We start from the raw sequence: 24,454 nt of genomic DNA, 5'->3' as shown, positions 1-24,454 counted from the left end.
CTGATTCGCCATTCTGGAAAGGACTTATGCGAACGAATGACTTGTTCTTTGGTAGGGTCAAATTCTTGGTTGGCAATGGGATGTCCACAAGATTTTGGGAGGACACTTGGTTAGGATACACGCCTCTGGCCGTCCAATACCCCACCCTTTATAATCTTGCGCAACGTAAGGAAGATTACTAGGCACAATTCTTCAAATTATTCCCCTGAATATCCAGTTTCGACGTGCGTTAGTTGGTGAGCGATGGAATGCCTGGATGCACTTGGTTCGGAGATTGATAGAAGTTCAACTCTCTGACCAGCCGGATTCGATACAATGGAAGTTAGATAAGAACGGGATCTTTACGGTGAAATCTTTCTACTTGGATTTGATTAATTCTGGCCCAATCTCAAGATCACTACACATCTGGAGGGTTAAGGTTCCTTTGCGGATTAAAATATTTATGTGGTTTGTCCACAAGCAAATGATACTCACAAAGGATAACTTAATTAAAAGGCGATGGGTAGGGAGTTCACGGTGCTGTTTTTGTGATCATGATGAAACAATACAACACTTATTTCTTGAATGCCCACTTGCCAAATTACTTTGGAGAACGATTCATATAGCTTTCAACATTACTCCTCCAGTCGATATTGCGTCGTTGTTTGGGACGTGGTTAGCTGGGGTTGAACAGATTACTGCGGCTCGTATTCGGATTGGAATATGTGCGCTATTATGGGCTATATGGAACTGCAGGAATGATATGATCTTTAAAAGACAACACTCTTTAACTTTCTTGCAAGTTATCTTCAGAGCTACAGCTTGGATACATGTGTGGTCCTTACTCACTCCTATGGACTCCAGAGAGCCTTTGGTTACTGGGTACAACCAATGGGAGATGGTAGCTCGGGCTATATTCAACCGGTTCGGATGGCGCTCGCATAACAGGATAGGAGTCTAGGGAGCTTAATTATCCTACATATTACCATATCGGCTGGTGTCAGCATGTAATTTTCTTATTTGCTTTGCTCCGTTTGCGAGCTATTTGGACCTTTTTTGTCGCTACTTTGTGGATTCTTAATAAAATGGTTGCATGCATCTTCATAATGCAGAGGCCGGGGGCTTGCCTCCATTTCCAAAAAAAATCATCAATAGTGACGCCACTTGGTGGTGCATTCCGCACTTGCTCCAAGCATCTGGCCCAACGACCGCTAGCTTTGTTGATGGTCTCCCAACGGCCTTGAAGGCCCTTCAAGCTCCGGCTTGATGGGAATGGCATCATTTAATGAAATTTGTCTTTGATCCTTTTCCAATAGTTGTCATAGGTTTGATCCTTTGCCAGCAATGGAGTCAAGAGAGATGTTTTCCCATGCTTTAACATCCTCCGTCTCCGTGTAGTTACCGTTCCTCCCCACCCTAGCATCATAGTCGGCCTCCTCGATCTCTTGCACTTCATCATCATCTTCATTCTCATCATTCACCTCCGCGTCGACCTCGACGTATGATGCATCGAAATCGCCAAGGGGGGCACTCAAATTCACCGTGCTCTCGGCCAACATCTCTGTATATGTGTAGGACACATTTTGGCTACAAAAATCAATGGCCAAAGCTCAAGCAAGTATTCCAAACGGCCGAAGCATAGATGAACGGAGCAAAGCAAGCAAAAGAAAAAGATTACCTCCCGGCCATTTCATCGAACATGTTTAGGGCGTGGCTGGCCGCTTTGCCGTCAATGTGGATGACGGGGTCGGCCGAAGGCGGAGGAGGAGCCCGACCCCTTGCCGTGATCGCCTTCGTTAAGATTGTTTTTTTTTTCATGGGATCATTAAGACTTGAAGCAAACATCCGGGTTGCCCCACAAACATTCAGAAACTTCTCATCATCGGACAAGGCACCATCCCAACAGGGGTGTTAAGCACTGAAAAATTTGGAAGTTCAGCAACGAAGGGAACGGTCGGGGTGGGTGTATATGGTCACACCTCGCTGCCGGCGTTGTCATCGTTCACCGGAGTTAATTCCGGCATGAGTGCAGGTGCAGTCTGACTCCCTAATGTTCAACGCTTCATTTACTAAAATATGACAACTAGAAAATAAAGCGATATAAACATGGGACTTCCATATGCCAAAACTAACCTTCCAATTTGATGAAGCACACGATAGGGAAATAAAAACTCTGAACAATGCCAAGCAAAACCAAATCGTAATTAATTGGTGACAATGCAGGGCTTTAAATACACATCGCCCTGAGCCTTTAAATGGTGGCCATGTACCTCTTCACTTGCAACGCGAGTGTGTTCATGCATTCACTAACACAACAACCAAAGCATTATCCCACTCCTGCCACCACCATATGCCAATACAAAGGTCTTGGAATTTTGTGAATTACACTAGTTCATAGCCAGTTTGATTTGATGCGTTGCTAGAGTGGGTGGTTGCCTAACCGTATCGATTGTTCTCATAGTTTAGGATCCGATTCGATCGCATGTTCATTTGGGCTTTTAGGATTTGTTCACATTGTGGTGGTTCTATGCCGTTTTCTAATTATTATTTTTAGTTTTGTACTTTTGTTTGTTGTTGATAAGACTATCATCTTAGCGAGTTCATTCCGAGATGCCAGACTACCTCAAAATGTTCGCAAGTGGTTGGAGTTGAAACTCGGGCAATACTAGGCATTGGAGGCATACAGGGGGATCTATGAGCAGTTAAGGGAAATGCAACTTTGGTTGAGATCATTGGATCGTTATGCCATGTGCACCAAGGAACAGTTCCGAAGTCGATACAGTCCCCACGAAGAACAGAACCAAGTTGGAATGGGAACTCGGTATGATTCATTACAACGGGCAAAGCCCCTCAATCATCTATTGAGGCAGGATATTCTGCATCCGATCCAAGTACAAGCCGTCCACAGTGTCAGACCTTCTTTTCTTTTCTTTTAGTGAAAAAAAGTTGGACTGCAGTGGCCTTGGGCCGTAAGTGTGTGTGCGCTTGTAGCCCATCTAGGTGAGGCAGATGTCCCAGCCTAGTTCAGGAGAGAACGGCATGAATGAGGAAGTGGCATTCTGAATATCACCTCTCTGTCTCTCTCTCTCTCTCTCTGTCTCTCTCTCTCTCTCTCTCTCTCTCTCTGTGTTTCTCACCTTCTTCCTCAAACTCACCCCCTCACGTGTGATATGCACAGATGCTTTAGAAAAACTTTCGTTAAAGAAACTTGCAGACAACTCTCACCACCTTTTGTTTAGCCAGCGGTGCATCCCACGAGTGAAAAAACAGTAGACCATCACCTTTGATTGATTAAGATTCAGTCGGAACAATCACATGGAGGACAACTTATCCAGCAACTGCAAGGGCTCTGTTACTGACAGAAACCTCAGACTGCCGCTCCCAAAATTCAGAAAAACTTTCGCATGACATTGCCGCTCCCAAACCTCAGACTGCCTTATACCATTTTCTTTCAACAGTTCGACAACAGACATTGATATCTAAGACCCCAACTTCTGACAAAAATACAAAGTCCCACTGTACTAACATAACCAAAAGCAACCGCTGACAATAGAAAAAATCCCAACAAAAAAAACTCAACACAACCAAGAGCAACTGCCGACAGAGGATGACCAGAACACTGAATTTTACTGACACCTCCAACAATTGCTGCCAAAGAAAAAAATGGTCAAAATCTGTGCAGATCACAACAAGGAATCGGATCCAGAACCAGAATAAGAAAATGTAGAATCTTATCCATGAACTGATTAAGATTCAGATAATGGGCAAGTCAGGAAAACCATGGGAAATGGTAGACAAGTGAGAACAATCATGGGATATGATGCATAATAGTACGTACTTAAGACTTGAAACAAACACAAAGACACTACAGATTTCAGGATTCCGCTACAAAAATTCAAAGACTTCGCATCAGAAGATAAGCAGTAGGAGTAGGAGTAGTACAAATAACCAATATACTGAAACTTCCCAACATCAGAATCTCCAACAATCGCTACCAGAAAGGGAGAAGACGTAGACTGTCACTCCAAACTTTCACGTCACATCAACAGGAATAAATTGCAGAAAGCAAACAAACAAATTGGAGTAGTCTGCAAATATGTCTTGTACCATGATTTTAGAACGCTACAATACTATCACTGCAAATATGCAAAAACTAGGGTGCTTTACAGGGTGGACTTAAGCCGTAGTTCCTCCAATAATTTCGTAAACAAAGCCTAGGATTTATAGTTCTTCTTTACACATATATATTTCCTTGATTTCATAATTTAAAAAATAATATATTTTTTAGATCTCCTAAATTAATTATTTATGTGTTGAAACTGCCGACGTATGTGCAAAACAATCATCATGTTGTCTCATGGAGAATCATAATTAAAATAGTCACCTGTTGACCACATCTATAGTTCAGTGCTTTATTGACTATATTGTGCAAATATAACAACTAGAAAATAAAGTGATGTAAACATGGGACTCCTATATGCCAAAACTAGCCTTCCAATTTGAAGGAGCACATTATAGGAAAGCACATCATGAAAACTCCGGACGATGCCATGCAAAACAAAATCTCAATCATTCGGTGACGCTGCTAAGTTTTAAATAACCATCGACCATAGCCTTTAAATGGTATGTGTCCCTCTTCACTTGCAACACGACTACGTGCACGCATTCACTAACACAACAACCAAAGCAGCATCCCACTCCCACCACCACCATATGCCAATATAAAGGTATTGGGAGTTTGCGATTTACACTAATCCATAGCCGGTTTCATTTCAGAAGTTGCTAGAGTGGGTAGGCTGCCTAATCATATCGAATGGTCTCATAGTTTAGGCTCTGATTTGATCGCGTGTTCACTTGGTTTTTAGGATTTGTTAATGATCAGTGTTTTATTTGTGGTGGTCCTAAGTCCTTATCTATTTATTTAGTTAGTTAAGACCATCATCTGATGACTTCATTTGAGATGTACGTTGGACTACCTCAAACGGCCGAAAGTGATTGGAGTTGGAACTTGGGCAAAACTAGGCATTGGAGGCATACAGGACGATCTATGAGCAATTTTACTATACCCCACAAGGTTAAAGGTACTTCAGTTAACTGGCAGTTGGCGACCGATAGTCGTAAGATCCAAACGGTACACTTGAAGATCTGGCAATCCGATCTGGTTTAATAAGTCCACCACCATATGCCAATATAAAGGTCTACTTAAAGATCTCAGAATGCTGCTACGAAAATTCATAAACTTCCGCATGACAATGCAGAGAATCAACCAGTCCAGAGATAACAGAGGAACGCACAAGCAGAATTAAACGAAGGAAGAAAACTATTAGCCTTATGCCATTTCCTTTCAAGAGTTTGACAGCAGGTACTGAGATCTAAGACCCCAACTACTGACAAAATATAAAGTCACAGGAGCAACTGGTGACAAACTGACAATAGGCAAAATCCCCCAAAAATACTTAACAGAACCAAGAGCAACTGCTGACAGAAGATGACTAGAACATTGAATTTTACTGACAACTCAAACAATTGCTGCCAGGCAAAAGTATGGTCAAAAGCACTGCAGATCACAACAAGGAATCGGATCCATAACTAGAATAGGAAAATGTAGAATCTTATCTATGAACTGATTAAGATTCAGATAATTGACAAGTCAGAAAAATCATGGGAGATGATGCATAATAATTCAGATTTCAAGCAAACACCCAGGCTTCAGGGTTCCACTACAAAAATTTCAGAGACTTGGCATGAAAGGACAGAGCACCATCCCAGCAAAAAAAAAGGTGAACGGAGAAGCAGAAAAAGGGTCAAAAGCAGTGTAAATCACAACAAGGAATCAGATCCAGAACGAGAATAAGAGAATGTAGAAACTTATCCATCAACTGCTTGAAGATTCAGTTGGTGGACAAACGAGAACAATCATGGGAGGTACTGTAATAGACAAGTGAGAACAATCGGGGGACATGACGCAGAATAATTCAGGCTTCAAACAAACGCCCAGACGCTGCAGACTTTGGGTTTCACTTCCATTGCAATAATTCCGAGACTTCGCATGCCAGCACAGAGCACCATTGCGGACAAAAAGATGAATAGAAAACATACCAAAGGGCCAGGATTGGAGTACTCCAATGTGTCCAACAATCGTAGGCAGACAAGACAAAACGGATGACCCGAAAGCAGCTAAGAGAATCGTATCCGTAGGCAGCAAGAAGGATCAGACTGCTGTCCTGTCACCCGCAAATCGGCCAAAAAAGATGGATCCAATCCAGGTGCAGTTGGAGGCACTTTCAGTCCCCTTTACAGGCAACTCAAAACTTTCAGAAAACGTCATATAAAGAAGAGAGAAATTTTAGAAGCTCACATCACTTGATACAACGGTGCACAACCACAAACAAAGAAACGACAAAGACCCCAAAATACTCAATAGAACCAAAAGCTGTAGAAAGAAATCCCAAAGAACTTGGAAGAACCAAGCAAGATCAACCTGCTGACACACAAACACATGACAAGATATAGCGCCGCGGCCACCACCACCACCCAACGCAGGATCTCTCCTCCGCTGCCACCTTCCCGCCGACGCATCTTCCTCCCCAGCAGCACCTTCCTCTCCTCGCCGCCGCCCGAGGCGCCCTCCGGCGAAGTCCGGATGGCTCCAGGGAAGGCAGCAGCGAGGCCCTTTTCTAGCTGATCGGCGCGGCTGTAGCGGCCGTGATCTATGGATCCGGGGTGGCGGCCCCACGGAGAGATGACGGCGTCCTCATCGGGACGGCGTCCGTGGCGGCGTCGGGTCAGATCAGATCTGGCCTCAACTGTGGCGGCGGCATGGTAGGCCTAGTCACCGGTCAGATCTGATCCGGCTGGTGCAGCCTGCTCCATGCGCGGCGGTGGTGATCGGTGGCGGACCCCTGCACTGATGCTGGATGGAGGGTCCTCGAGCAGATCTGGGTGAAAACCCTACTATTGGCACGTTGCCAAGGTCGGTGTCAGGACCCCGATTATAAGGCACATCGATCTAGCCTGTAACACCTCATATCACTTTGCGGCCTCACGCACCGTATTTCCACGGGTGTCGCCTTACCATGGCCCGGGACCGTTTGCGCCTTTTGGCTCACGTATATGATAATGTCGCTAGCGTCCATATGACAGAGAACCCGGGCCGACATGACTAGTCGTGAACCCAAAGTGGCACTAACTTACGGGAACAGGCATACATGAATCAACATCGAGCATGTCGGTCAGCATCGTGCGAATCCGGACTGTAGCACTGGGCTAACAGGACTCCGGATGTCACCGCGTGACATTTCCCTGAAGGGACAGACACAGGAACGAAGTGAATCACATGCCGGCCAGTCAAGTGTCCTGAGTGGTAGTGCTGGGCTAGCAGGACTCCGGTGAACCGGGCTGTAGCGGACTACTATGGCTCATGGAAGCACTAGACTACATTTCCCCATAAGAGAGGCTGCCAAGGATAAACAACTAGATTGTCAGATCTCACACATACCAAGCATTTCAATCATACACACAATATGCTCGATATATGTAAATACAACATGGCATCACAACATAACTCTACAACTCAAGTATTTATTCAATAGGCTCCAAGGAGCGAGATATTACAAACATGGGTCTCATGACCCAACAATCATAGCATACAATACAAAGCACATGCGGAAGCTTAATATGTCTGAGTACAGACATCTACAAATAAAAAAGGCTAAGAAGCCTGACTATCTACCAGATCCTGCCGAGGGCACAAGATCGTAGCTGAGGTATCAAGCTAACGTCGAAGTCCACGTGAAACTACTAGCGAGACTGGAGTCTCTCTGCAAAATATAAATTAAGCAAACGTGACTACAAAAGTACTCAGCAAGACTTACATCAGAACTAGCTACATATGCATCGGTATCAACAAAGGGGGGGTGGAGTTTAACTGCAGCAAGCCAGCTTTGACTCAGTGGCTAACCTGAACTACGACTGCAAGCAACTCTTTTGAGGTGGCGCACACGAGTCCACATATTCACCATATCAATACACCACTATGGATCCGCTCCCGTCTCCCTACGAGAACGCCATCCATAGCACTCACGCTTATCTTGCGTATTTTAGATTATCCACTTTCACTTGTCTATGAACTGTTATAGGCAACCCAGAAGTCCTTTACCGCGGACACAGCTATTCGAATAGATCATTTATAACCCTGCAGGGGTGTACTTCTTCACACATGTTTCCACCACTTAGCGTCTGCACACGACATGTGCTCGGCAGACTTCAAGCGAAAACCGACGTGGGTGTAGACCATGACCTGACTAACCGCACAAGTCTCTAGTCCAGGTTTATCGCCTATTCGGGTTCCATCCGCAAGGAAATCCGGCCGGGGTGTCCTCAACGGCCCCAAACGATGTGTACAGGGTCCCGAGACGCCAAACGGGCGCCCGGCATACCCGGCCACAGTGTATCTACCGCATCATAGCCCACCCCTAGGGTCAGCGCTACGCACGGCCGCCAACACATATCCTATAAACACCAGAAACTAGTTGCAACTCCTGGACAGAGGACGAGAGGGGTCAGTAAGTCGAGCGGGGTCATATTTCAGGGCCCAATGTGTGGTAGTAGCTGTTTCATGGATCACAAACACAGAACTCAGTTCCTGAGGACAGTTTCAGTGAGACAACCCACCATGTACTCCTACATGGCCTCTCACCGCTACCTTTACCAAATCGTGTTCACACACTTAGCTCACACAGTAGGACATGTTCATCACTGTTCCAATTCATCCCCGATGAATCAGACCTGACACAACTCTAAGCAATAGCAGGCATGACAAACAAGCATGAATGAGTAGGCACATCAGGTCTCAAACAACAACTACTCATGCTAGTGGGTTTCATCTATTTACTGTGGCAATGACAGGTCATGCAGAGGATAAGGGTTCAACTACCGCAGCGAGTAACAGTTGAATCGTTGTTGTCCTAATGCAGTAAAAGAGAGCAGGAGCGAGAGAGTGGGATTGTATCGGAATGAACAAGGGGGTTTTGCTTGCCTGGAACTTCTGAAGATATCATTGGGTCTTCATTAGTGTCAACGATCACAGCGTCGGTACAACGTCTACCGAGAGGGGACAACCACCGGCAACAGAGAAGGAACACAATCAATGCAATGCACAGCATGATGCATGATAATGACATGGCAATATGTTGTTGATTGAGCTAATGCAACTAGCAACACAATTAAATGAAGTTGGTTTAAATACAAAATTCAAATTCAAACTCCATATATGATTAGTTAAATGCCATTTATTTGTTTTGTCCAAAACAGAGGACAAACATTGTTCAAACATGCATGAAAATGCCATAAATAGATTCCTTGAATTTTTCTGATAATTTTTCATATGTAAATTATTTCATTTGGAGTTACGTTTGAATTTCTATGATTTTTAGAAGTTTAGGCAATTTTCTGGAATTCCTGGATTATTTTAAAATCCAGAAAATCACTTACAGCGTTAGCATGACGACAGCACGACGTTAGCAAGGTCAACAGGGTCAAAACTGACCCGTGGGGTCCATTAGCCAGCGAGTCAGACACTAATCCCGCGTTGACTTGGGCTTTGACCCGCTGCGGGGCCCGTTGTCAGCGTCTAAAAGTGGTTTAGCTGGCGGTGATTAGCACTAATTACGCGGCCACGTCAGCACGCCGGAGTTTGGCCGGTGGCGACCTCAAGCCGCGGCGGAGTCCGCTCGGGATTGAGCTACGGACGACGGTTTCGGGCGAGGTTTGCGGCTATGGGTTGCTGGCACACGCGCGCATCCAGTGGTGGCAGCGACTGGAGCTGGGGTGGCCTGTAGCGGCGGCGGCGGCGAGTTGGGCGGCGGTCGGAGTTTGGCCGGCAATGGTTTGGGCGATGCCGAGCAAGGGAGGGCCGTGGTTAGTCATGTTCGACTCACGGAAGTGCGATGAGTGCAACGGTGAGCTCGAACGCCAGGTTGCGCGACCGTAGCTATGATGGCGACATGGCCAGCGGTGGGGAGCTTCGGGCTCGATCGGAAGACGGGGCTAGGGAACAGGAACGGAGGGGGAGAGCGAGGCGGAAACAACAGGAGCTCACAGGGAGGTCGAAGAACGGCTCAGCGGGCTTGGGGACGTCCTCGGTGGCGCGAATTGACCGACGGTGATCCACGGGTCCGAGGAGGAAGAAGAGCTCAGGGTCGTCGTCACGGAGCTCCTGGCAGCGCCTGGATTGGTGCAGAGGACGCGGGGGTCGAGGCGGAGCTCGTGGCATAGCTGGATGGGCGTGGGGAGGTCGATGGCAGCGGCAAATGACGGCGGTGCGTCCATGGAGGCTTCGGCCATGGCAAGGAACAGGCGAGGGGAGAGCAAGGGAGGGAGAGATCGATCCATACGGTTCTGGGGGGGTGGCGTGGCGCTACGGAAGGCTCAGAGCGCTTCGGGGAAGCAGGAGGTGGCTCGCGCGTGGACGCACGCGGCGAGCACGCGCCTTCGTCCTCCTGGCAGAGGAGGAAGACAACAGGGAGGAGGCCAGTGGGCTGGGCCAGCGAGCTGGGCCGGCCAGGCAAGTGGCCCAGGTAGGTCCTTCTCTCTCTCTCTCTCTTTCTTTTATTTCTATTTTTCTTTTGTTCTATAAGTCTGTGGCATTACTAAAATATCTAGGCACTTTCAAAAATCACCAAACTGTGCATGCCCAATGTTTAGAATATATCAAACATGGAACCTTTTGGTTTGGGATTATTTGGGCATTTAAAATACTCGCTAGCATTTAAATGCCCAAATGCAATTAACTAATTATTTAATCCAGTGACCCTCTGTTGTCCTAGAAAAGTGTGCACCATTTTTGTCAGAGGTTCTAGACCAAGGCAAAGATGATGAACATTTTAGAAGGGCATTTTGGTTTCACAGAATGCTATTTAAAGGGTGCTTGCCCTTCTTTTAATCAGATTTCTGAGATTTCAATAATCCTCAATTCAAGTTTCAGAAATTTAAACATGATGCAAGCAAGATGCAAACACTAGGCAACACCAAAATCTAGGGATGTGACAGCTCACCCCTACTAAACAAGAATCTCGTCCCGAGATTCAAGTCGTGAGGTAAGAAGACAGAGGGACACAAGCTAACACAATCTTCACGATCCAGATGTCTTTCTCGAGGATGTTGATTCATTGCATCACCTTGATCTCGATGTCTTGCTTTGAGAACTACATCCAACATGACAACGAGTAGAAAGGGAGAATTTAAGAAGAATCGACCTTCCTAAGGTTCGAGCAACTTAGGATCATCTTAATGATCACAAGATCAACTCATGGAATGAGACATAGTAACATCTCTCGAGCTGAGACACGAAGCATACACCTAGAGGGACGGAGTGAAACGGTTGGCGAAGGTTCACTAGGTAGGCAACCATTCCATACTCGAATAAGATGGAGCATGAATTTCAAAGTATCAAGGAGATATTTTCCATGATTTCGTAACGTGATACCTCGGGGAAGGTGACTCGTAGAATTATTCCCTTAAGTGGCAAAAAGAATTACTTTTGATTCGGAGATCATTGAAACTCTTTATACCAGCCTAAGGCAATCACAATCGATCATTTGAAGGAGTTCAAAAGAATGACATACTTGGACTAGAAAGGATGATGTGGACTCCCTTGTTGAAGACAACGCAATGGATGATTTTGCTTATCATCGGAAATGGATGGGACCCATGGTAAGTCCACTTTTGAAGATGATCCTGAACAACAACTACTGAGGTGCAAGCTGGGAACAAAATGCAAATGTTGGGAATGATTCTGGTAACTGGGGAAGAACTCAACAGTCGAGAGTGAGTCCACTATTTGAAAAGGTTATAACATAACCGAGGAAACTAGAAGCAAATCCCAGTTAACGCCAACGGTAAAACCTGGTGCTTGCGCGTGCTCTCAAGAACTTGAGCATCTCCATATTCATCAAGGTTTTACCAATATCCGTGTCAAGGATCCTGGCAACACAACATACCACCATGATGAATGGTGATGGGTGATGCAGATGCAAAGGAAGATAACACTTTCTCATATTTCACCTTAGCGAGGCCAAGGGAACAAAATCTGGATGATCGACCGAGAGACATATAACACTCCGCTTCTAATGTTCTCCTTGATGTGCTAATGTATCCCATTCATAGATATGGTTTGATATATAGAACATCAAGTAAAAGGTTGGACTTTGGGAGCACAAGAATCCGTAAGGATTAACTACGGAGGTAAATCCTATGAAATCCTCATGGGGAGGTGGCCAACTTTCTTCAATCGAGATACTACAATAATAGGTCTTCCGGTTGGATGTGTTGGCCACGACATCCACTTACCGGTTATCGAGGGACCAATATTATAGTTCTTGGAAAATGCTCCAACCATCATATCTGCCTGAGATTCAGATCTGGTTGGTGTCAGGATATTCCAGACTCATCGAGTCTAGAAAGGAAAATGAAAGTTTGCAACACAAATCGACGAGACGACGTTGCGAGATTCTCGGGGAATGAACTGCGATAGCAAGCTCCAAAACATGAGCTGGTTCTGCTACAACATGTGAACACGTTGTCCCAGACAAGTATGACCACATAGTAGTCTTATAATAAAACACTACCGAGTTCTAGTGGGGAACCATCATTGAGGATATCGAAATCTTGTGCATGACCTAGGCTAGCACAAGAACTTCTTTTCCTGGAACAGGTCAATCAGTGGCTTAGTGTGCTATAGAATTCATATGGAATGAAGATGATCAGTCTATCAGACCATGGAATACTTCGCACGTGCATGACTGACTTGGGATGATTCCAGAGGAAGCAAAACTAACTTTCTCGAACTCACGGCGGCAACTTGCACCAAATGCATGTGAATCAGAGGAAGTCACTTCTTTCATCCAACATATGCTTCATGAGCTAGCATGAAGAGATGCTTTCAAAAGTTTCCAACACTCGCTTAATGTTCGACAAAATCATGGAGAGGACATGGATGTTGTCGATGGGCTCAACAACAATTCATCCAGGTTTCCATATAAATGGAATTCCATAATTAAGTGAACATGGTGATAGCATTGGTCAGACCCAAAGAATATAATGATGTATGCTCGAGGAATCAACCACGAGTAAGACCACATTACGAATATCGTTGGTTCTGATTTGATTTGATGATAGCCCACACTCAATTCAAAGTTTGGGTAAGACAATAGCACCGACAATTGATCACGAGGATCAATTGATGAAGATATCATCTTTCTTCAACACACACGCACACACATGCAAGATATCCCTTTGGAATGAACTGAGTCGGACAAGCTGTTATCTTTCAACTCTCCAAGTTGTTGTTTAGCTTAACCAACTTGCTCAGCGTATCCGACACAGATTCTTGGAGAAAGGATGGTTTGGAGGAAACCCAACATGATCACGAACTCAACATAGCGGTCAGGTGACAACCTGGTAATACTTCTGAGAAGATATTCGGAACATCACGAACCACCGATATGTTACTAAGCTCGAGAACAATCTTGCTTTTCAGGGCAAGACAATGTGATCAAGAGAGTGATGGATTGACACACTCCAACTCATTGATCGAAGAGTGCACCAGAAACAAGGATTAGGTAGCACAATCTACCTTAGAACGATGATTCAATAACCAACATGCTAAGAATGAAGTTATGGTCCTTTAACTACCAAGCAACGGGGTTGCTAGGAGTATTGATTTCACACATCACAATTCACTTGTCGACATTCCGGTTGCAACAACACGAAAACCGAGAAATGAATAATGATGGAGAGAGTATCACGACGTCAAGAATTCATGAGAGATGCTGCAATTCCTATGACAATCCTGACATAAAGGGGGTAATACTCCGAGGTAGAACAGAACAAAAGCTGGATTGGCATTTTGATCTGCGGAAAACAACTACTTTGACCAGTCAAAGAAATGGATGAGGTGCTGGAGTTTGTTTCTCCTAGTCATTCCGGAATAGAATGGCTCAATGGACCACAAGAATAATAGGCATCGATAACACGAATGCACGACATAAACTTGGCTATCAACTGATAGACAAGGATCGGAATACAACTACAGAGGGACAACTCAAAGGAACATATATCTTTCTGAGTTGTGGATGCATAGGTTAGTATGTTGAACAAGTTCAACATATTTCTTCCGGATAACCATGCTGAGAGGTAGGACTGGCAGAGTCACAATTATGAATGGAGAACTCCTCAAGAGTACTCTGATTGTGATCTTTTGATCCAACAAACTTCTGCCATAAGTGGTTCATAGTATTTGGAAGAAGGAAATACCACAGACCTCGAGGACTAATGCAAAGGTTAATAATAACCTAAAGGAACGAGCAAACACTATCAACATGAAGTAAGTGGAGTGAATCTTGGGTCAGGAACCCAAGAGTAGAATACCTACTACTAAGTAGCATCGCGGGATGCTTTCGAGAATGATGGCCAGAATCATCACACTTGGGACACAAAGCATTACTAGATTACTGGGTGGTTCTCTAGGACACCCAGGGTCATAATAATAGTTCCAACATATATATCGAGGCAATGGAATACCTCAACACACTGGTTAGTGTGATTAATCTGGCCCAAAAGACATCGAACACAGGAGAAAGGGATTTGCAAATGCATCAGATTGTTTAGGAACCTGGGATGACTCGGACAGCATAACAGCTATAAATGCTCAAAAATATTTGAGACATCCTGCAAAATGGTGGCACAACCACTCAATACACAATATCAAGGTTCTGAGGCCAGCTATGAACATATGGAAGTAGTAGGAACTGAACTGAGGCTTAAATCCAACTATCCTATGTTGGGTTTCGTAGTAATTTCAAAAATTTCCTACGCTCACGCAAGATCATAGTGATGCATAGCAACGAGAGGGGAGAGTATGATCTATGTACCTTATAGATCGACAACGGAAGCGTTTGGTTGATGTAGTCGTACGTCTTCATGGCCCGACCGATCAAGCACCGAAACTACGGCACCTCCGAGTTCTAGCACACGTTCAGCTCGATGACGATCCCCGGACTCCGATCCAGCAAAGTGTCGGGGAAGAGTTCTGTCAGCACGACGGCGTGGTGACGATCTTGATGTACTACTGCAGCAGGGCTTCGCCTAAACTCCGCTACAATATTATCGAGGACTATGGTGGAAGGGGGCACCGCACACGGCTAAGAATATGATCACGTGGATCAACTTGTGTATTTCTGGGGTGCCCCTGCCTCCGTATATAAAGGACTAAGAGAGGAAGGTGCGGCCGGCCATGGAGAGGCGCGCCAGGAGAGTCCTACTCCCTCTGGGAGTAGGATTCCCCCCTCCCAATCCTAGTTGGAATAGGATTCGCGGAGGGGGGAAAGGAGAGAGAGGGGCCGGCCCCCTCTCCTTCTCCTATTCGGACCAAGGGAGGGGAGGGGCGCGCGGCCCATGATGGGCTGCCTCTTCTCTTTTCCACTAAGGCCCACTATGGCCCATATAGCTCCCGGGGGGTTCCGGTAACCTCCCGGTACTCCGGTAAAACCCCGATTTCACCCGGAACACTTCCGATATCCAAACATAGGCTTCCAATATATCAATCTTTATGTCTCGACCATTTCGAGACTCCTCGTCATGTCCGTGATCACATCCGGGACTCCGAACAAACTTCGGTACATCAAAAATGCATAAACTCATAATATAACTGTCATCGTAACCTTAAGCGTGCGGACCCTACGGGTTCGAGAACAATGTAGACATGACCGAGACATGTCTCCGGTCAATAACCAATAGCGGAACCTGGATGCTCATATTGGCTCCTACATATTCTACGAAGATCTTTATATCTCGGTCAGACCGCATAACAAACAATACGTTGTCCCTTTGTCATCGGTATGTTACTTGCCCGAGATTCGATCGTCGGTATTCCAATACCTAGTTCAATCTCGTTACCGGCAAGTCTCTTTACTCGTTCCGTAATACATCATCCCGCAACTAACTCATTAGTTGCAATGCTTGCAAGGCTTAGTGATGTGCATTACCGAGAGGGCCCAGAGATACCTCTCCGACAATCGGAGTGACAAATCCTAATCTCGAAATACGCCAACCCCAACATGTACCTTTTGGAGACACCTGGTAGAGCTCCTTTATAATCACCCAGTACGTTGTGACGTTTGGTAGCACACAAAGTGTCCTTCGGCAAACAGGAGTTGCATAATCTCATAGTCATAGGAACATGTATAAGTCATGAAGAAAGCAATAGCAACATACTAAACGATCGGGTGCTAAGCTAATGGAATGGGTCATGTCAATCAGATCATTCACTTAATGATGTGATCCCGTTATCAAATAACAACTCATTGTTCATGGTTAGAAAACATAACCATCTTTGATTAACGAGCTAGTCAAGTAGAGGCATACTAGTGACACTTTGTTTGTCTATGTATTCACACATGTATTATGTTTCTAGGTTAATACAATTCTAGCATGATAATAAACATTTATCATGATAATAAGGAAATAAATAATAACTTTATTATTGCCTCTAGGTCATATTTCCTTCAGTCTCCCACTTGCACTAGAGTCAATAATCTAGATTACACAGTAATGATTCTAACACCCATGGAGCCTTGGTGCTGATCATGTTTTGCTCGTGGAAGAGGCTTAGTCAACGGGTCTGCAACATTCAGATCCATATGTATCTTGCAAATCTCTATGTCTCCCACCTGGATTAGATCCCGGATGGAATTGAAGCGTCTCTTGATGTGCTTGGTTCTCTTGTGAAATCTGCATTCCTTTGCCACGGCAATTGCACCAGTATTGTCACAAAAGATTTTCATTGGACCCGGTGCACTAGGTATGACACCTAGATCGGATATGAACTCCTTCATCCAGACTCCTTCATTTGCTGCTTCCGAAGCAGCTATGTACTCCGCTTCACATGTAGATCCCGCTACAACGCTTTGTTTAGAACTGCACCAACTGACAGCTCCACCGTTTAATGTAAACACGTATCCGATTTGCGATTTAGAATCGTCCGGATCAGTGTCAAAGCTTGCATCAACGTAACCTTTACGATGAGCTCTTTGTCACCTCCATATATGAGAAACATATCCTTAGTCCTTTTCAGGTATTTCAGGATGTTCTTGACCGCTGCCCAGTGATCCACTCTTGGATTACTTTGGTACCTCCCTGCTAGACTTATAGCAAGGCACACATCAGGTCTGGTACACAGCATTGCATACATGATAGATCCTATGGCTGAAGTATAGGGAACATCTTTCATTTTCTCTCTATCTTCTGCAGTGGTCGGGCATTGAGTCTTACTCAAATTCACACCTTGTAACACAGGCAAGAACCCTTTCTTTGCTTGATCCATTTTGAACTTCTTCAAAATTTTGTCAAGGTATGTGTTTTGTGAAAGTCTAATTAAGCGTCTTGATCTATCTCTATAGATCTTAATGCCTAATATGTAAGTAGCTTCACCGAGGTCTTTCATTGAAAAACTCTTATTCAAGTATCCCTTTATGCTATCCAGAAATTCTATATCATTTCCAATCAACAATATGTCATCCACATATAATATTAGAAATGCTACAGAGCTCCCACTCACTTTCTTGTAAATACAGCTTCTCCAAAAGTCTGTATAAAACCATATGCTTTGATCACACTATCAAAGCGTTTATTCCAACTCCGAGAGGCTTGCACCAGTCCATAATGGATCGCTGGAGCTTGCACACTTTGTTATCTCCCTTTGGATCGACAAAACCTTCTGGTTGCATCATATACAACTCTTCTTCCAGAAATCCATTCAGGAATGCAGTTTTGACATCCATCTGCCAAATTTCATAATCATAAAATGCGGCAATTGCTAACATGATTCGGACAGACTTAAGCATCGCTACGGGTGAGAAGGTCTCATCGTAGTCAATCCCTTGAACTTGCCGAAAACCTTTTGCGACAAGTCGAGCTTTGTAGACAGTAATATTACCGTCAGCGTCAGTCTTCTTCTTGAAGATCCATTTATTCTCAATTGCTTGCCGATCATCGGGCAAGTCAACCAAAGTCCATACTTTGTTCTCATACATGGATCCCATCTCAGATTTCATGGCTTCAAGCCACTTTGCGGAATCTGGGCTCACCATCGCTTCTTCATAGTTTGTAGGTTCATCATGATCTAGTAGCATGACTTCCAGAATGGGATTACCATACCACTCTGGTGCGGATCTTATTCTGGTTGATCTACGAGGTTCAGTAGTATCTTGTTCTGAAGTTTCATGATCATCATCATTAGCTTCCTCACTAACTGGTGTAGGTGTCACAGAAACAGTTTTCTGTGATGTACTACTTTCCAATAAGGGAGCAGGTACAATTACCTCGTCAAGTTCTACTTTCCTCCCACTCACTTCTTTCAAGAGAAACTCCTTCTCCAGAAAGTTTCCGAATTTAGCAACAAAAGTCTTGCCTTTGGATCTATGATAGAAGGTGTATCCAATAGTCTCCTTTGGATATCCTATGAAGACACATTTCTCCGATTTGGGTTCGAGCTTATCAGGTTGAAACTTTTTCACATAAGCATCGCAGCCCCAAACTTTTAGAAACGACAACTTTGGTTTCTTGCCAAACCACAGTTCATAAGGCGTCGTCTCAACGGATTTTGATGGTGCCCTATTTAACGTGAATGCGACCGTCTCTAGAGCGTATCCCCAAAACGATAGCGGTAAATCAGTAAGAGACATCATAGATTGCACCATATCTAGTAAAGTACGATTATGACGTTCGGACACACCATTACGCTGTGGTGTTCCGGGTGGCGTGAGTTGCGAAACTATTCCACAATTTTTCAAATGTACACCAAACTCGTAACTCAAATATTCTCCTCCACGATCAGATCGTAGAAACTTTATTTTCTTGTTACGATGATTTTCAACTTCACTCTGAAATTCTTTGAACTTTTCAAACGTTTCAGACTTATGTTTCATTAAGTAGATATACCCATATCTGCTTAAGTCATCTGTGAAGGTGAGAAAATAACGATATCCGCCACGAGCCTCAATATTCATCGGACCACATACATCTGTATGTATGATTTCCAACAAATCTGTTGCTCTCTCCATAGTACCGGAGAACGGCGTTTTGGTCATCTTGCCCATGAGGCACGGTTCGCAAGTACCAAGTGATTCATAATCAAGTGGTTCCAAAAGTCCATCGGTATGGAGTTTCTTCATGCGCTTTACACCGATATGACCTAAACGGCAGTGCCACAAATATGTTGCACTATCATTATCAACTCTGCATCTTTTGGCTTCAACATTATGAATATGTGTGTTACTACTATCGAGATTCAATAAAAATAGACCACTCTTCAAGGGTGCATGACCATAAAAGATATTACTCATATAAATAGAACAACCATTATTCTCTGATTTAAATGAATAACCGTCTCGCATCAAACAAGATCCAGATATAATGTTCATGCTTAACGCTGGCACCAAATAACAATTATTTAGGTCTAATATTAATCCCGAAGGTAGATGTAGAGGTAGCGTGCCGACTGCGATCACATCGACTTTGGAACCGTTTCCCACGCGCATCGTCACCTCGTCCTTAGCCAATCTTCGCTTAATCCGTAGTCCCTATTTCGAGTTGCAAATATTAGCAACAGAACCAGTATCAAATACCCAGGTGCTACTGCGAGCATTAGTAAGGTACACATCAATAACATGTATATCATATATACCTTTGTTCACCTTGCCATCCTTCTTATCCGCCAAATACTTGGGACAGTTCTGCTTCCAGTGACCAGTCTGCTTGCAGTAGAAGCACTCAGTTTCAGGCTTAGGTCCAGGTTTGGGTTTCTTCTCTTGAGTAGCAACTTGCTTGCCGTTCTTTTTGAAGTTCCCCTTCTTCTTCCCTTTGCCCTTTTTCTTAAAACTAGTGGTCTTGTTGACCATCAACACTTGATGCTCCTTTTTGATTTCTACCTCCGCAGCTTTCAGCATCGCGAAGAGCTCGGGAATAGTCTTATTCATCCCTTGCATATTATAGTTCATCACGAAGCTCTTGTAGCTTGGTGGCAGTGATTGGAGAATTCTATCAATGACGCAATCATCTAGAAGATTAACTCCCAATTGAATCAAGTGATTATTATACCCAGACATTTTGAGTATATGCTCACTGACAGAACTGTTCTCCTCCATCTTGCAGCTATAGAACTTATTGGAGACTTCATATCTCTCAATTCGGGCATTTGCTTGAAATATTAACTTCAACTCCTGGAACATCTCATATGCTCCATGACGTTCAAAACGTCGTTGAAGTCCCGATTCTAAGCCGTAAAGCATGGCACACTGAACTATTGAAAGCTTTGCTCTGCCAGACGTTCATAACATCCGGCGTTGCTCCTGCAGCAGGCCTGGCACCCAGCGGTGCTTCCAGGACGTAATTCTTCTGTGCAACAATGAGGATAATCCTCAAGTTACGGACCCAGTCCGTGTAATTGCTACCATCATCTTTTAACTTTGCTTTCTCAAGGAACGCATTAAAATTCAACGGAACAACAGCACGAGCCATCTATCTACAAACAAGCATAAACAAGCAAGATACTTATTAGGTACTAAGTTTCATGATAAATTTAAGTTCAGTTAATTTACTTAAAGAACTCCCACTTAGATAGACATCTCTCTAATCCTCTAAGTGATTACGTGATCCAAATCAACTAAATCATGTCCGATCATCACGTGAGATGGAGTAGTTTCATTGGTGAACATCATTATGTTGATCATATCTACTATATGATTCACGCTCGACCTTTCGGTCTCCGTGTTCCGAGGCCATATCTGTATATGCTTGGCTCGTCAAGTATAACCTGAGTATTCCACGTGTGCAACTGTTTTGCACCCGTTGTATTTGAACGTAGAGCCTATCACACCCGATCATCACGTGGTGTCTCAGCACGAAAAACTTTCGCAACGGTGCATACTCAGGGAGAACACTTCTTGATAATTAGTGAGAGATCATCTTATAATGCTACCGTCAATCAAAGCAAGATAAGATGCATAAAAGATAAACATCACATGCAATCAATATAAGTGATATGATATGGCCATCATCTTCTTGTGCTTGTGATCTCCATCTACGAAGCACCGTCGTGATCACCATCGTCACCGGCGCGACACCTTGATCTCCATCGTAGCATCGTTGTCGTCTCGCCAAGCTTGTGCTTCCACGACTATCGCTACCGTTTAGTGATAAAGTAAATCATTACAGCGCGATTGCATTGCATACAATAAAGCGACAACCATATGGCTCCTGCCAGTTGCCAATAACTCGGTTACAAAACATGATCATCTCATACAATAAAATTTAGCATCATGTCTTGACCATATCACATCACAACATGCCCTGCAAAAACAAGTTAGACGTCCTCTACTTTGTTGTTGCAAGTTTTTACGTGGCTGCTACGGGCTTAAGCAAGAACCAATCTTACCTACGCATCAAAACCACAACGATAGTTTGTCAAGTTGGTGCTGTTTTAACCTTCGCAAGGACCGGGCGTAGCCACACTCGATTCAACTAAAGTTGGAGAAACTGTCACCCGCAAGCCACCTATGTGCAAAGCACGTCGGGAGAACCGGTCTCGCGTAAGCGTACGCGTAATATCGGTCCGGGCCGCTTCGTCCAATAATACCGCCGAACCAAAGTATGACATGCTGGTAAGCAGTATGACTTATATCGCCCACAACTCACTTGTGTTCTACTCGTGCACATAACATCAATATATAAAACCTAGGCTCTGATACCACTGTTGGGTTCGTAGTAATTTCAAAAAATTTCCTACGCTCACGCAAGATCATAGTGATGCATAGCAACGAGAGGGAGAGTATGATCTATGTACCTTATAGATCGACAACGGAAGCGTTTGGTTGATGTAGTCGTACGTCTTCACGGCCCGACTGATCAAGCACCGAAACTATGGCACCTCCGAGTTCTAGCACACGTTCAGCTCGATGACAATCCCCGGACTCCGATCCAGCAAAAGTGTCGGGGAAGAGTTCCGTCAGCACGACGGCGTGGTGACGATCTTGATGTACTAACTGCAGCAAGGCTTCGCCTAAACTCCGCTACAATATTATCGAGGACTATGGTGGAAGGGGGCACCGCACACGGCTAAGAATATGATCACGTGGATCAACTTGTGTATTTCTGGGGTGCCCTGCCTCCGTATATAAAGGACTAAGGGAGGGAAGGTGCGGCCGGCCATGGAGAGGTGCGCCAGGAGAGTCCTACTCCCTCTGGGAGTAGGATTCCCCCCCCAATCCTAGTTGGAATAGGATTCGCGGAGGGGGGAAAGGAGAGAGAGGGCCGGCCCCCTCTCCTTGTCCTATTCGGACCAAGGGAGGGGAGGGGCGCGCGGCCCATGATGGGCTGCCTCTTCTCTTTTCCACTAAGGCCCACTATGGCCCATATAGCTCCCGGGGGGTTCCGGTGACCTCCCGGTACTTCGGTAAAATCCGATTTCACCCGGAACACTTCCGATATCCAAACATAGGCTTCCAATATATCAATCTTTATGTCTCGACCATTTCGAGACTCCTCGTCATGTCCGTGATCACATCCGGGACTCCGAACAACTCGGTACATCAAAAATGCATAAACTCATAATATAACTGTCATCGTAACCTTAAGCGTGCGGACCCTATGGGTTCGAGAACAATGTAGACATGACCGAGACATGTCTCCGGTCAATAACCAATAGCAGAACCTGGATGCTCATATTGGCTCCTACATATTCTACGAAGATCTTTATCGGTCAGGCCGCATAACAACATACGTTGTTCCCTTTGTCATCGGTATGTTACTTGCCCGAGATTCGATCGTCGGTATTCCAATACCTAGTTCAATCTCGTTACCGGCAAGTCTCTTTACTCGTTCTGTAATACATCATCCTGCAACTAACTCATTAGTTGCAATGCTTGCAAGGCTTAAGTGATGTGCATTATCGAGAGGGCCCAGAGATACCTCTCCGACAATCGGAGTGACAAATCCTAATCTCGAAATACGCCAACCCAACATGTACCTTTGGAGACACCTGTAGAGCTCCTTTATAATCACCCAGTTACGTTGTTGACGTTTGGTAGCACACAAAGTGTTCCTCCGGCAAACGGGAGTTGCATAATCTCATAGTCATAGGAACATGTATAAGTCATGAAGAAAGCAATAGCAACATACTAAACGATCGGGTGCTAAGCTAATGGAATGGGTCATGTCAATCAGATCATTCACTTAATGATGTGATCCCGTTAATCAAATAACAACTCATTGTTCATGGTTAGGAAACATAACCATCTTTGATTAACGAGCTAGTCAAGTAGAGGCATACTAGTGACACTTTGTTTGTCTATGTATTCACACATGTATTATGTTTCCAGTTAATACAATTCTAGCATGAATAATAAACATTTATCATGATATAAGGAAATAAATAATAACTTTATTATTGCCTCTAAGGCATATTTCCTTCATCCTAGGCAACTACGGTTTAGTAACACGTGATCCTGATAGAAAGATGAGAAGCCTAGTTCTTAATCCCCGTAGAAGAGAAGAGGGTGACTCAGATCAGAGGGCACGAGATATAAGGAGTAAAAGAGCCTTACGTTCCATCCCACAATCAATTCCCTTATATAACTAAAGCATTTCTAGACTCAAGTTCGACCAGTCTGGCTTGGTAATCCAACAGGCAGTCAGGCTCTGATACCAAAGCTGTCAGGACCCCGATTCTAAGTCACATCGATCTAGCCTGTAACACCTCATATCACTTTGCGGCCTCACGCATGGTATTTCCACGGGTGTCGCCTTACCATGGCCCGGGACCGTTTGCGCCTTTTAGCTCACGTATATGATAGTGTCGCTAGCGTCCATATGACAGAGAACCCGGGCCGACATGACTAGTCGTGAACCTAAAGTGGCACTAACTTACGGGAACAGGCATACATGAATCAACATCGAGCATGTCGGTCAGCAGCGTGCGAATCCGGGCTGTAGCACTGGACTAACAGGACTCCGGATGTCACCGCGTGACATTTCCCCGAAGGGACAGACACAGGAACGAAGTGAATCACATGCCGGCCAGTCAAGTGTCCTGAGCGGTAGTGTTGGGCTAGCAGGACTCCGGTGAACCGGGCTGTAACGGACTACTATGGCTCATGGAAGCACTAGACTACATTTCCCCATAAGAGAGGCTTCCAAGGATAAACAACTAGATTGTCGGATCCCACACATACCAAGCATTTCAATCATACACACAATATGCTCGATATATGTAAATACAACATGGCATCACAACATAACTCTATAACTCAAGTATTTATTCATTAGGCTCCGAGGAGCGAGATATTACAAACATGGGTCTCATGACCCAACAATCATAGCATACAATGCAAAGCACATGAGGAAGCTTAATATGTCTGAGTAC

At 44.6% G+C, this 24,454-nt stretch overlaps 1 protein-coding gene across 1 annotated transcript; it reads right to left on the bottom strand.

Moving 5' to 3' along the window:
- Window positions 1–874: 874 nt before the first annotated feature.
- Window positions 875–3,361, bottom strand: LOC125556570. Its single transcript, XM_048719275.1, has 2 exons — window positions 1,658–3,361; window positions 875–1,566 (listed from the first exon to the last, which is right to left on the bottom strand). The coding sequence occupies exons 1-2, from the start codon at window positions 1,822–1,824 to the stop codon at window positions 1,299–1,301; spliced, it is 435 nt and encodes a 144-aa protein (XP_048575232.1). The 5' UTR covers window positions 1,825–3,361; the 3' UTR covers window positions 875–1,298.
- Window positions 3,362–24,454: the final 21,093 nt, after the last annotated feature.

Source organism: Triticum urartu, chromosome 5 (genome assembly GCF_003073215.2).
Source record: "Triticum urartu cultivar G1812 chromosome 5, Tu2.1, whole genome shotgun sequence".
In the NCBI taxonomy this organism is placed as follows: Eukaryota; Viridiplantae; Streptophyta; class Magnoliopsida; order Poales; family Poaceae; genus Triticum; species Triticum urartu.
The sequence above is the reverse complement of the archived record's forward strand: the minus strand, read 5'-3'. Positions and strand labels throughout refer to the sequence as shown.